The following is a 13207-nucleotide window of genomic DNA, read 5'->3' as shown; positions in this document are numbered from 1 at the left end:
TGCGCAGGCCACCATCCAGGCCCGAGTCGCGGGAGGCAAAGCCCGGCGCTGGGGCAGGTCTCATTCTGCACTGGGGCGGGCAGCCGCGAGCCCCGAGGCTCCTCTGCATGGGTCGAGACGTGGGCAGGATGGGGAGGCATGCGCCAGGCTCCGCGCGCCCGCCGGAGCCTCTGCTCCCCCCTGTCCACAAGTGATCCCCGGAAGGGCGCTCTCGGGGAATCGATTCACAATAAATTCTCCATAGGACTCTCCTGACCTGGCTTTCCTGCCTATAGTAGGGTTGAGCTAGCAGGGGATGGAGGGTGGAGGGGCTTTTCTACAAGGGGCGGCTTGATTCGCTGGTGCAAGGTGGATTTGGCCGAACAGAGTTGATTTCAGAGCTGGGGAGGATGTGCAAGAAGGCAGGGCCTGTGTAGAGCAAGAGAAGCTAGTCTGTGTCAAGCGGGGCACAGATGAACAGACAGACGACATTGTCAAGGCTTACGACCCACGATTTGACCTCCTTTTGTTGGAAGGAGAGGAAAACAACATGCGGAATTAAACATTTCCTGCAACAAAACGTGTGTGTGTGAAACACCTTCATAAATCCCAAGATGCCTCCATAAGACCACTGCTGTCTTTCCTCGCCCCTTCTAGCTTTGCAGCTTGGGGGCTGAGTTTACCCCATTTGCCCTTGGGTCCAAATGGGGTATAGTTGGGGATTCCATAGAGACGGTGACGTGATGCCGAGCCCTTTGGGCTACAACGCCTCATTCAGGAGTGCGGCTCTAGACATCTTCTGGATGTGGATTTGTGTCAGGGGTAGAATCTGGGCTTGCTGGTGGTCTGAGGGCTGTTCTGCCAGATTTGGGGTGCGATGGTCTGCATTTGGGGTGTCACTTCATTTGAGTGTTGGCTGTGAGCTTTCCCCATTATCACTGTGGGCTCCAGGCTTTAAGTGTGTGGGCTTCCGTTGGGCTGTATGCAGCTGGAGTGTCCCTGGGTGACTCAGGATAGGGACAGGGCGGGGGGGGGGGGGGAGGTGCTGCGTGGAGACAGGTAGGCTGGAAGTGAGGGGCTGGGGCTTCCCAGAAAAATTAAGGGGATTGCTAGGGGCTCGACTAGGGGCTCTCTTTCCTTGCGGCCCATCACTTTGTTAGAAACCAACTACATGTCTAGCTTCTAAATCAACAAAACTTCCTTCTGAGGCTCAGGGAGAAGAGAAGGACAGGTAAGGGCAAAGGAAAGATGCTTGAGATGCAGAGAAGGACTTTGAAGAGAAAGACCCCCTTCCCCGTTCACTTGAATACATCCCAGACAGCGCTGGCCCTGCAGCCATCACTTATAAATAAGCGTGAGATGGGGAAGGGGCAGGGAGGGCCGGGCGGGGGTGGGGGATCTTCACTCTTTGCCCTGTTCCTTATTCATTTTCTTCATTTTCATCCGCCGGTTCTGAAACCAGATTTTGACTTGTCTCTCACTCAGATTGAGGAGTCTGGCCACTTCGTGCCTACGGTCCCTGGTGAGGTACATATTGAACAGAAACTCCTTCTCTAGCTCCAGCGTCTGGTATTTGGTGTAGGGACAGCGCTTTTTCCGGGAAGAGCGAGCGTGCAGCCAGTTGGCGGAGGGGTTGGCTGAAAGAGAAGCAGCGATAGAATCAAAGAAAGGAAGGGGGGCTGAAGGGCCCCCCCCGTGCTCTCCTTCCAAGAGGATGTCCCCCTGGTCTCCACTCCCCCATCTTGCATTGCGGAGGGGGGCGCTGGGCCTTCCAGTTCCCAGAAGGGGTCCCAGAGATGGGCCAGGAGTTGCTGTCGACATCGCCCGCCAGGTGACAGTTACTGGGACAGAGTGGGGCCGAACAGGCTTGTCAGCGCTTCCAAAGCTCTGCCTGTCTCAGGTTCTCGCTCAGTCTCTTTCTCCACTTGGGTCGCCACTGGTTGGGACTCAGGTCAAAGCCCAGCGTGGCTAAAGCCCCTCCCCCCTCCCCACCGGCACCACCGGGACTAACCCGAGGTAGCTGACCTGGAGGGTCCTGGCCCTAGGTCCAGGAGGTAAGAGGAGGGTTGGGCCCAGGGGGAGCCGGCTTCTGTTCAGCCACGCCAGAGAGACCTCCTGGCCCCTCCAAGTCCCGTCAGGGACACCCTGCCTTCATCACAAGTTTGCATCTCTTGGCCACATGGCAGCAGGCCTGTGTGTCTGTAGATACCTTGTCGGGCCCCCCCCCCCACCGCCACACACACACCCCGCAAACATGGGTCTGCACTTAGAGACGCAAACATCTAGCATACTCCAATTCACATGCAACCCAATTGCAACCATTTATCAACTCCAGCCTGTGGACAAGGGAGCGCCAGGGGCTCACAGATAACTTATGGTTGCAATAGTCTCTCCTTTTCCGCTCCTGCTCAGCTCGCAGTTTGGTTAAAGCAAGTTCAGGGAGATTGGGAAGCGAGACTGCTCCGGTCCCAGGGTGGGGGGCCGTGGATGATGTGGGGGTGACAGAAGGCCCTTCACAGCACACCTAACTCCAACTGGCTCCGTGTAGTGAGGACGAGCAGAGAAAGGGGTAATTGAATGGAAGAAGGGGAGGCGGGGGGGGGGGGTGGGGGGGAGAGGAAACAAAAATATACACGGGCTTGTCTTCCTTTCCCTGTCTCTCTCCCTACCCTGGAACTCAGAAAAGTTGCCAAACAAAGCAGAGCCAATTAAAAATAACAGCCACCCTTTGCTAGATTCTCCTCCCTAAACGAAAAGCACTGAATGTATTTTTTTAAAAAATACTCTGGCTCATCCTACACTAAGTACCGTGTCTTACCAATTTGCAGTGCTATGTCTTTAATGTGATTGCCTGGGATGGGACCTACAGACGCATTAAATATGAAAGAGGGGGAAAAAAAACTGTTAATAATTGATCCCAGCCCAACCGCCGCCTTGCAGTAATGGGTTTTCCAGGCAGAGTTTGGGGGCTTGGTGTGGGGGGGTCTGTTTGGGTGTGAGTCGGGAGGTTTGGGGAAGAGCCCGTGTTACCCAAACGGTAGTTCTTGTTATTAACCCTGGCAGGCTGGAGGTGGTAGGACCTGGCAGGGACCTCAGGGGAGCGGGGGCAGCTCTCTACCCTCCAGCAGACAAGGGCGCCCCAAAGGGCCCGCGGGACACCACCACGTTGACAGGAAATCTGGCAGGGCAAGCAGAGACCAAAAAAATCTGACCCTCGCTCCCCCAAAAGAGTGAGGGGTGAGGACTTGTTCCGGTCAGCCTGAGGCTTATTGTTCGGAGCTAAGAACCCCCAACCAATTTGCTTCTTCTCAACCTTAAAAACGAAAACGGTGAGACTCCCCCTACCCCACATCCAGCCAGCAGCACCTCCTGGAAATTAGCCAGACTTGGGCTCCTGGCGGGGGTGCTTCTGGAGCAGTGGGAAAGATGAGGAGTAACTACCATCGGAGGGTAAAGTTTTCCGCCTTGCCGCAAGCCTCTCTTCCCCCCACCCTTCCTCTCCCCAGGGTCCCTTCGGGATCTCTCCTTCTCCACTCTGGCGGTCGGCCCCCGAAGTTCAGAAGCGATCCCCGGACTCCCCGAGAGGCGGACGGCTCCGGCTGGGGCTATAGGGAGCCCCGCGGAGCGCAGCGGGGGCTGCAGAAAAGGAAGCTGCAAGCCGGGGCGAGGATGCCAAGGAGGGGAGGGGGCGGCCGGAGGGAAGGCTCCCGGGGAGGGGCCGGCGCATCCGGGGAGGGGGCTCAGTCACCGGGTCCAGGGCTTCCCCGCCCCTCCCGGCGCCGGCTGCGGACCCTGAGCGGCTACTGCGCGAGACCTGCTAGGAACAATCCTCCGCCAAGCTGTTGCATCGCAAATAAAATCCTAATGAGCCCCCTCCCACTTCCCCTTGGCCGGCTTTTACGGTCTGCGCGTGGCGCGGGGAGCTCTGCCAGCCGCGCGGCCCCGGGCAGCCCCGTGCGCTCCCGCCCTCGCCGGCGCGGGCTCTCGGCCTCGCCGGCTGCCGCCCGGGCCCCGGCCCCGCCGGCCCCTCTCCCGGCCGGCCGCCGACAGCCTCCTCCCGGGCTTTGAGCCCGAGCCCCGGGGGAGTGGGGGAAGGGAGGCCGGGAGGGCGGCGAGGTGGTGCCTGCGCCCCAGTCCCCTCCAAGGACGTGGCAGCGGTGGGGGCGGCGCTCCGCCAGCGGCCTCAGTCTCCCCTTCGGGGGGCACCCGGCTAGCTTTGCCTGCTTCCTTCCTTCCTTCCTTCCTCCCTCTTCCCTCCTCCCCCGCTCGCTCTCTCCGGCCACCGCCGCGGTCTCCCCTCCACATTGTCCGCAGTTTATTGCCTCTCCCCTCCCCTCCCCCCACCTCGCCTGGCCTTCGGCCTGGTATTTCCTCACTTTTTATAACTTACTTTGATCCGGCCTCTCTTTGTCCTCGCTTCCTTCGCAAATTTTATTGTCCCCGTAGCCGGGTCTTTGATTAGACAGGACGGCCTCCCTGCCCGCCGAAGTTTCCAAACTGTACTCGGGCGTGCCCTGTTTGAGCAGCTCCCCAGGCGCGCCCAGCAGCGGCTCCGCCTTCACCGCCGCCTGGCCCTGCCCCGGAGCAGCTTCGCCGCGCGGCGCCGGCTCCAGCCAGGTGCGGAGGTACCTGCTCTCGGCCGGCGGGACGCCCTGGGGCTGCAGGTAGGGGTGGTAGACGGACGGCAGGCTTCCGGACGCGTGCGGGCTCAGCGGCGCCCAGGAGGCGCCGAACACCGGCGCTTTGGGCTGGAAGCTGCACGAGGGGAACTCCAGGTGCTCCGCGTGGCCCGGCTGCCGGGGGCTCGCGTACTGGCCGGAAGGAAACTTGGCTGGAGGAGCGTCCTCACTCTCGTGACTTATGATCGAGTCGACATAATAGCTGCTAAGCGTCCCAGAAATGGACATTCTCAGACATTATCCGGGCGCTCGCAGGGGGAAGGGAAGCGCTCGCGCGGCGGCGCCCAAGCAGGGAGAGGTGGCACCCAGACCGGTGTGAGGGCTTTCGGACGCGACCCCCCCAGCCCCCCACCCTCCCACCCCCACCCCCTGCTCAACTTCTCAGCCAACAAAGTACAGTGGAGCAGCCCGGCTCAGCGCTCCTTGCAAAATGATTGGTCAAAGTTTTTCCGACTGCCTGATAAAGCGTCAGCTCCAACATAAATCAATCGGGCGAGGGGGCTGCGCTCTCGCTGTCATCCGTCCGCACCGCATTCCATATCGAGGATGGATTGTTTTATGCTGATGCAATGTGCTATCACGTCAGGGCTCCGGCGGCCACGTAACCTCAGCCCGAGCTGCCGGCCGCCCTCCCTCCCCCCCCCTCCCCTCCTTTTGCAGGAAGGGGGGTTGTTCTCGACATGGGGCGGCGGGGGCGGAGGAGAGGCGGAGGGAAAGCAGCGGGCTGCCTCGGGAGGGATTCAGGCTGTGGAGCCCTCTCCCCAGGCGGGTCCGGGAGGAAGAGAGGGAGAGCTGGGCAGAGGGAGGGAGAGAACCCCAGCCCGGGGAGCAGACCGAGAGGCCCACAGCATAATTAAAGAGGGGGTGGGGACAGGACCCCCAAACGCCACTCCACCCCGCAGGCCTCGTTTCCTCTCCTCCGTCCCCTTGACACAAGATGTTTATTAAACAACACAGTGCGGCAGCAATCCACTGGAGATGAAGTAAAGGGGATGGGAGAGAAGTTGGGGGGTTTTATAGGGCATTATCTGCTTTGGAGGGCTCTCTGTGACTATGTTGGGAGGTTTACAGGCCTGGGAGCTTCTCCTGACCCCTCGGTAGCTGACAGAGGAGAGCGGGGTGAGTGTCCAATGACCTGGTCCTAAAATTTAGCTATCCTAAAATCAGAACCTACATGAGGTTAGAGGTATTCACCGGGCCCTGAAAAGTTGAGCCTCAGAAAGAGTTTAATACAACTAGCCAAAGGTCCTTGAAATTCCTGGGGCCTCTCTCTGGCCCCGGTCAGAGGGAAGTAGGGGGTGGGGGGGGGGCATAGCCATTACTCTTTTCCTCCCCCTGATAACTGCCGGGGGGCCCTTAAAATTGCCCCGTTGCGGGAGCCGAATGTGAGAAAGGGTTAAGGGAAATTCCCTAAGGTGTCAGCAGAGCAGAGGTGTGGGAAGGGGTCCCGCAGTTATCTCCCCTTACACCCAGTGAAGAAGGGGCCCAGTTTTCGACTCTTCCGGATGGCTCTTCTCACCCGGCATCGCCTTCCTGATAGATTTCCAAATACCGGTATTGGGCACCAGTGTAGACCGAGGGCCTGCAGGTCAGTCTCCCGGCCACCCGCCGCCTCCCCTCCTGTGAACTCTCTGGCTGGAGCTTTCAGAGAGCCGGTTTTATTGGTCTCTGCTACGCGGCCCTGCGCGGATTCTCCCCTGGGGCCACCGGCTGGCTTCCTGGCTCATCTCCCGGCCGCAGCTCCTCCAGCTTCTGCCCTGGGTACAGTGGCTTCTTGTGGTGTAGAGGCACAGGGAGACGCAACCCCTGGACAGACCGGGCTCTCCTGCGGTTGGGGCTGGGAGCAGGCTGGGGTGGGTTTTCTCAGCATTGCCGGGCCCTGGGCCCTTAAACGATCGGCTGTCCCCAGCCCTGTCCTTTTACCGAAAGCGGGGCCATCCTAATTTGGGGTTTTATCTTTTTGGCCATGTACCCCTCTGCCTGCAGAAAGCTGCAGATCACCTCCGCGCACACACAGACACGCTCCCGCCCGCTTTTCTTTCCAAATGAAGCCATCTCGTGTCATTACGTGTGAAATACGAGGGCGAAGCGCCATATTTCTTCACATTATGGCGATTTCAAAATGATTTTTTAAAGATCAATGCCAGCGCCCAGCCGGCCCCCTCCTTCCCCACCCCAGCTCTCCGAGGGCGACAGCCCGGCAGATCCGGAACCAAACAGCGTGAAGATCTGCTTTTTCCATGGGACCCAAGTGGGGAAACAAAAATCCGATGCAAATTCTTCTAAGTAGCGGTTGGACGCTTGGGAAAGTCAAGGGAGCTCCCCGGACTCAACAGCGAGAAAGCTGGGCACAGAGCGAATGAATCACAGTTAAGGCAAAGCACCTGTTCTCGATTTGCCAGACGTATGGAGTCTGCTGTTGGCTTTACCTGTAATAAATATATTCTTCAAAAAAAAAAAAAAAAAGCGCCTCTCCTGCCATAAATAATGGTGTTATGAAGCATGGAGGGCTGAGTATATGACTTTCTGTAGTATATAAATTAGGGCCCAAAAGGCCATGTGGAGTGTGGGCAGGGCCTTTTTTATTTATAGAAAAGTCACAGTGCTGGGCTGCTCTGAGGACCCAGGCCCGTGCAAGTGCTGGGCTCTGACTGCAGCCCTCTGGTTCCCATCCCTGGCCCAGACTCTGTTGCTGCCTTTCTTTGCAATAAGAGAGAAGTCAAGAGGGACGCTTCCTTTAGGGAGGAAGTTAGAGGCAGCACATTTGAGCTCCTGACTTGTGCCCTACAAGGGTGGGGAGGCCCAGCAGACAGGGTTTAGGTTTCTGACTTGCTCGTCTCCCCTTGTGGCTGGCTCCTAGGTGCTGGGTAAGGAGGAGACCCAGGCCTCTTTTTCTGAGACCAGAGCTTAGCCTTTGCTCCTAACACCAGAGTGTGGGAACAGTTTCAAAATGATAGGTTTTGAGGTCTCAGTCTTCTCAGGAGAGAGGGCTCTGGAGGGAAGAGAACGAACCAGCACCCCAACCCTGGGTCTTGCACCCCAGCTCATCTCCCAGGTGGGGAAGCAAATGCACCAAGCGATAGTCCCACCCCAGCCAGCCTTTCTAGCAAATGCTGCTGTCCCAAACTGGAGCTCAACTCCAGTTCAGGCAGAGGGCTAAAGGGTCAGTGGGGAGGGAGCCCCCTGTTTGGGTGCTCTGAGGGTCTATGGACGCCCTCAAAACCTTGTTTCCTCTCCCAAACAATGGTACCCACCGTGAGGGAAGGAGGCAAACAGGTCTGCCGGCCGTCCCTGGAGCCCAGCTTCTAAAGATGCTTAGTAGAGAGGTTGCTTGAGTGGGGGTCACTTTGTCCGGAGACAGCAAACTGCTCCCCACGCCACTCCTAATCCTAAAGAGAAAGAAGGAAAACCTTGCCTGCCCCCCGCCCCCCAGTCTCTGGCCATTCCCAGCACAGGAGCTGCCGCCTGAGCACAGCTAGGGCCAGTAGCTGGTGGCTCGGAGAAGGACAGGCAGGGAAAAGCTGCAGCCCTTGGCCACACTGGGGCCCAGAGCAGCCAAGAGCGAGGCAGAAGTGGGGAGAGCAGAGGCCGACCCTGGCCAGGACCAGACGGTGAGTGCCTGTGCTTGGGGTGGGGGGGGGCGGCTTTGGGAAAGATCCTTGTCAATAAGAAGAGAGAGGGAAAAAATCTAGACAGAGGGAAGGAAAAGCAAGAGAGGAGGAAAAAAGAAAAAGAAAAACGATAAATGGGAAAAGGGGGAAAAGTTTGTTTTTAATAGATAAGCTAAGCTGAAACTTAGGCATTTTGTATTTGAATAGATGTGGATATCCTGTATGTAGATTTCAAATCGATATTTATTTATGGGGACCCAGTGTGCAAATGTGCTGTACTCTAGGTTGTGTATAGAATATGTAATAAATAAATACACCCTACTATAATAGCGGATGTGCTTGGGTGTTCACACAGAAGACCCAATGGTGCATATGTGGAGGCATGTATAACCCCTGCGAATGATGTGAGTTCACGATTCTGTTCATAGAGGAAGATCTGTTACCCAAAAGCTCGTGCATACATTTTTATAACTATCACACACCTACGGAAAGGGCAAAAACTTGAGTATTTGTGTACTTGAATTTTGGCTATAAAACATCAGTTGATCAGGAAGCCTTGCTTGAAAATCTCCTGTTGACTTGATATTCAGGCAAAATATATACCGTATCCTCAAACAAACGCATGTGGCTTACATCTGAATCCTTTGATAACTTTCTTCCAAAATATTTCCGTGGAAGGTAAAGGAAATGCCTCAGACTGGCCCAGGGGAGGTCATGAAATTTTGTGACTTTTTTTTTTTTTTTTTTTTTTTGGTCCGACCATGACCTCCTTTACTGTGTATCTCACCCCAAACTGCAGGAACGATGTACATCGTGTGATGTTTCTTTCATGCTAGTGATGGACACAACGATGTAGGCACCATTACCTGCACACAAGCGTGTCCCTCACAAGTGTGAATCTGACCAGTGGGCAGAGATGAGCTGAACGTGAAAGCCCTCAGGTAACTGTGGGGGTCACACAAAAGCACTGCTATCTACAACGAAATTACAAAGGTCCCCAAGCCTATGTCTCCAACCACCCAGAGATATTTCTTCTGACCCAGAACCAGAGTCCAGACCCACTCTGGGAAAGAAAGAGGGGTGGGGATGTTTGCTCCAAGGGGGAAGAAATCAAGGTCCCCAGAACCTTCAGCCTTTATACAAAACCACCTCTAAACCGGGATCACATCGAATCCACACACATGGGTTCAAACCTCAATGCTGCCACACCCTCCAAGTGGGGATTTTAATTGCAAAGTAACGAAATCTCCTGCCAAATCTCCCTCCCAGGATGTCAGAGGTGAAAGGAAGGACGGAGAGGTCACTGGCCCAAGCAGACCCCAGGAATCTTATTCCCAAGTCTCAGCCATCGGGGATATGGAAGGCTGACTCTTTGGGAGGGGGCATCCAGGAGGCCAAACGGGGTTGGGGGCAGGCGGGGCGAAAAGGAGCCGAGCAGGTAGAAGGTTATTACGGAATTGCTTCCATAAAACCTGAGGCTGTTGTAAAACCCTCTGCTTTCCAAAGACTTGATTTCCTCTTTTCTCTCTAACATCCCCCTTTTTTTCTTTTTACAGCACTGTTCCTGGGAGGGGGTGGCCAAGAGACGCCGGGATGGAAGACAGTCAGGCTCCAGGCTCCGGGTGGCTGGGCAGGTTTGTGAGAGGCCCAGAGAGAAGTAAGGTAAGGCAGAAAGACACCCTAGACCACCTTCACCCAGGCTGGAGGACAAGAAAATGTCAAGGAGTTGTGCTGTTGGCCTTTGCTCACCAGGGGGGTGGATTGAAGGCTGCATTTCTCCCAGGGCCAGAGGTGGGTCTCCCAAGGGCCCTTCCACTCCTAGCAGATGCCCCTTGTTCACAGACTGCCCCCCCCTCCATGTCAGCTTGGCGCCAGAGCCCCATCCGGTCGGGCCTCTTTCCCGGCCCCTTTCCACATTCCCTTGCCTCAAGCAGGGGGAAAAAGTTTGGGAACAAAAGTTAGCTTATGCTTTGGACCGTCCCCTCCTTCCGCCAGTACTTCTAGCTATTCCTCTCCTGGGCCGGGAGCCAGCAGCCTAGAATGGGTTGGGGTCAAAGAGGGTATCATGGCTTTGCCCCTGAGCCCCCCCCCCCCCCCCCCCCGCATCATCTCCTGTCAGACCACCAGTCTGGAGTGAACTGCCCAACAGCCTGGGCTCCCCATTTAGCCTGCACATCAGGCCCCTCTCCCAGGGGGTGACCTTTAGGACCGAGGTAAACCTGTAGCCCAGCACAAGGGTCTATGGGGAAGCCTTGGCCACTCTGTGGAACAGGAGCTGAGGGATTGGAAAACGTAGGACTTTTTCTGCCCCACCTCTGCCCCACTAGGGGGCCCTAGGAAGGACCCTGGAGGCGTACAGGCTGAGGCTACAAGGGATCCTGACATTTCCCCTTTAGAATGGGACATACTGAGCCCTCTTCAAGGACCTGACGTTTCCTGTTGGAGTCCTGTCCCCCCCCACCCCACCCCCACCAAGGGTTGCAAAGATCTCAAGGATCCCCTGTATCTCTTGAAACCAAGCATTTGCCAAGTTGGAGAGGCTTTCCTTGAAAAGTCTAAACGTAGACAGGAGCCCAAGATCCTAAGGCAGAAAGCCTGAAGCCCCAACCAGCATTCTTTGGCTCTGCAGAATAGCCCAGCAAGGTGCCTCTGGAGAGTAGAATGTTCTCCATTCCCGCTTTCCCTCCCAACACCCACTTAAAAAATACGGAAGTAGGAAAGACACCCTAGGGCTTCCCACCTCTTTTCTCTGGGGAACATCTTCGCTGTTTCTGGGTGAAGGATCTCGAACCTCTTCACCATTTGGCAAGAGTGATACACTGGTCCTTATGCTGCCTCCCTGCCCAGCACCCACCCCCCACCCCCCACGCACACTCCTCCAGCTAAGCGAGGAGCAGTAGCTGCCGTGAGTCGGGTGGTTTAATGTCGTTGTGTTCAGAAATCCAGGCCCAACAACATGAAACTACCTAATTCACTCAGCAGCTCCAGGTCAAGGGCTCACTGAGGGGGCAGGCCCCCGTAGCCATCTTATGGGCCAAAAAAAAAAAAAAAAAAACCGGTTGGCCAACTCACTTCATTTTCCTTCACCACTTTCCCAACAGAACCCAGTTGCTAGTAAACAACCCATCCAAAGAACTGGAGGCAGGACTCCAGGCACAACCATTCAGGAGCCGGTGCCACCAGCTCAGAGATTCCGGGAACTTTTGTTCTCTTCCAGGAGCCCCGGTGGAGGAGGATGGGGACCCTAGGCCCAGCCCCAGACCTGGACAAGGCCTCACGGCTACACCTGCCTGGTCACCACCTCTCAGCCTCCGTCTCTGCAGCTGGAGGTCTCCACAGATAAGATTTCTCAACTTCAAACTGTCATCAAGGTGCATCTCCACTCCCCGTCGTGGGGCTAGTGCCTATATTCCAGGGTCACCCGGGGTAGTTCGGAGAGGCCAAATCTTCAAGCCCTACACCACCCCCCTGCTTTGAGACTGGAGTAGAGACCGGAGAGTGGAGAGGGAGAAAGTGACTGCTGGAGACATAGGTGGAAAGGCAGAGTGTGAGAAAATACCGGGAAGACTAGGGATGACAGGCAGGCAAAAGCGGGTTGGCCTGGACAGTCGCTGCGGAGGCGCCCTGCCGGAAACGTCCGGGGTAGGGGTGGGGGGACCTGGTTCCGCAGAGGCTGAGCCGTCCCAGGTAAGAGGATCCGCTCCGAATTCACAAATGAAACCTGGAGGCTCAGCTTGGGACGCAGAGAGCAAGGCTGCTTCTTGCTCCCTGACCTTCAGCTTGGGCCCTTCGCTCTCCGCCCCCACCGATCTCCCCTGCGGCCACCTCTACCCCTCCAGACGCCCGCGTCGTCGCAGGTGTTCAGGCACACAGCCCACAGCGGGCCGAGGCGGCGGACTCACCTGGGCGGCGGCGGCAGCGGCGGCGGGAGCGGCCGTCGGAAGGCGCGGCGCCAGCGGCCTGTCCCCCCGTCCGGCCCGGCTCCCTCCCGCCCTGGCGCCGGCGGCGAGGGTCCGCGTGGCCACGTGTCCGGCGGGGAAGTCCGAGGGAGCGGAGGAGTCTGCCCGGCCGCCCGCTCCCCCTCCCGGGTATAAATCTTGGGGACCGGAAATACAATAAAACTTCACCGTGTTGATGAACTTCAAATGGTTTACATCCCCTCCTGTCCTGAAAAGAAAGACGGCCGGGGGGGCGGGTTAAAAGGAAGGGGAAACAAATTTACGAGCCGCAGAAGCAGCCGCCTCGGCCCCTTTCTTTCGTCCGAGCAGACTGTGTCCGCGTGGAGAGAGGCAGCCTCGGCCCCCGGGACTTTGCGTCGGCTGTCCCCGCCTCCAGGGACTCTTCTCTCGCAGGAGTCGCCCGTGCGGCGGCTGGCAACTCACCGGGCCGCACGCACAGGCCCGGGCTCGGCGGACCCGGCCCTTCGCCCAAGCGGAGTTAGGCGCCCCGTCCTTCCTCGCTAAAGCCTGGCTCTGCCGGCCACGCCCTGTGGCCTCGTTCTTTGCGTCTTTCCGCTGAAAGCGGGTTTTTTTTTGTTTTGTTTTTGTTGTTTTCTTTTTGCGCCTCTAGCTGCCAAACCTTTGCCCTGTCCCACCCGTTTATTGCCAGGTACTTGCTTGAAGGGGAGAGAGGGTCAGGAGGCCTGAAGGGGCTGAGCGGGGCAGGCGCTCCCAGAGGAGAAACCGAGATGCTGGTCTTGGCCAGAGTGGAGGTGACGGCCAGCGCTGAGTGGTGTCCAAATTGGCCTCTGCCGAGGCCTCTGCCACCGTCTCCTGTCTGGTTCCTTCAAAGCCTCCGACAACAGCCACTACCTGAACCTCCACTGCCCTCTCCATCGCTCTTTTCGGCTCCGGGACCTTTTGCTTTTGTTTTGTTCTGACCAAACTTTGTGGAATCCGGATTTGGAAAATCGCTATTAGGCCGTAGTGAATCAAAACC

The 13207-nt window shown here is 57.2% G+C and overlaps 1 protein-coding gene and 1 long non-coding RNA gene across 2 annotated transcripts; one reads left to right on the top strand and one right to left on the bottom strand.

Annotated features, from left to right (window-relative positions):
• Nucleotides 1-333: 333 nt before the first annotated feature.
• HOXB9 (homeobox B9) lies at nt 334-4982 on the bottom strand. The gene is made up of 2 exons (XM_003996744.6): nt 4370-4982; nt 334-1616 (listed from the first exon to the last, which is right to left on the bottom strand). The coding sequence occupies exons 1-2, from the start codon at nt 4884-4886 to the stop codon at nt 1381-1383; spliced, it is 753 nt and encodes a 250-aa protein (XP_003996793.3). The 5' UTR covers nt 4887-4982; the 3' UTR covers nt 334-1380.
• Nucleotides 4983-8686: 3704 nt separating this feature from the next.
• Nucleotides 8687-12691, top strand: LOC109494343. Its single transcript, XR_002149156.3, has 3 exons — nt 8687-9210; nt 9826-9931; nt 11487-12691. It is a non-coding gene; the product is annotated as an uncharacterized LOC109494343 (long non-coding RNA).
• Nucleotides 12692-13207: the final 516 nt, after the last annotated feature.

The sequence above is a fragment of the Felis catus genome, chromosome E1, assembly GCF_018350175.1.
Source record: "Felis catus isolate Fca126 chromosome E1, F.catus_Fca126_mat1.0, whole genome shotgun sequence".
Classification (NCBI taxonomy): Eukaryota; Metazoa; Chordata; class Mammalia; order Carnivora; family Felidae; genus Felis; species Felis catus.
The sequence above is the reverse complement of the archived record's forward strand: the minus strand, read 5'-3'. Positions and strand labels throughout refer to the sequence as shown.

Bases quoted from the DNA above. Each gene is read 5' to 3' on its own strand.
- HOXB9 (XM_003996744.6), bottom strand. From the start codon at position 4,886: ATGTCCATTTCTGGGACGCTTAGCAGCTATTATGTCGACTCGATCATA. The intron at 1,617-4,369 runs GTAAGTTATAAA...CTTCTCTTTCAG, and splicing joins CAAAGAGAGGCCGGATCAAA to CCAACCCCTCCGCCAACTGG.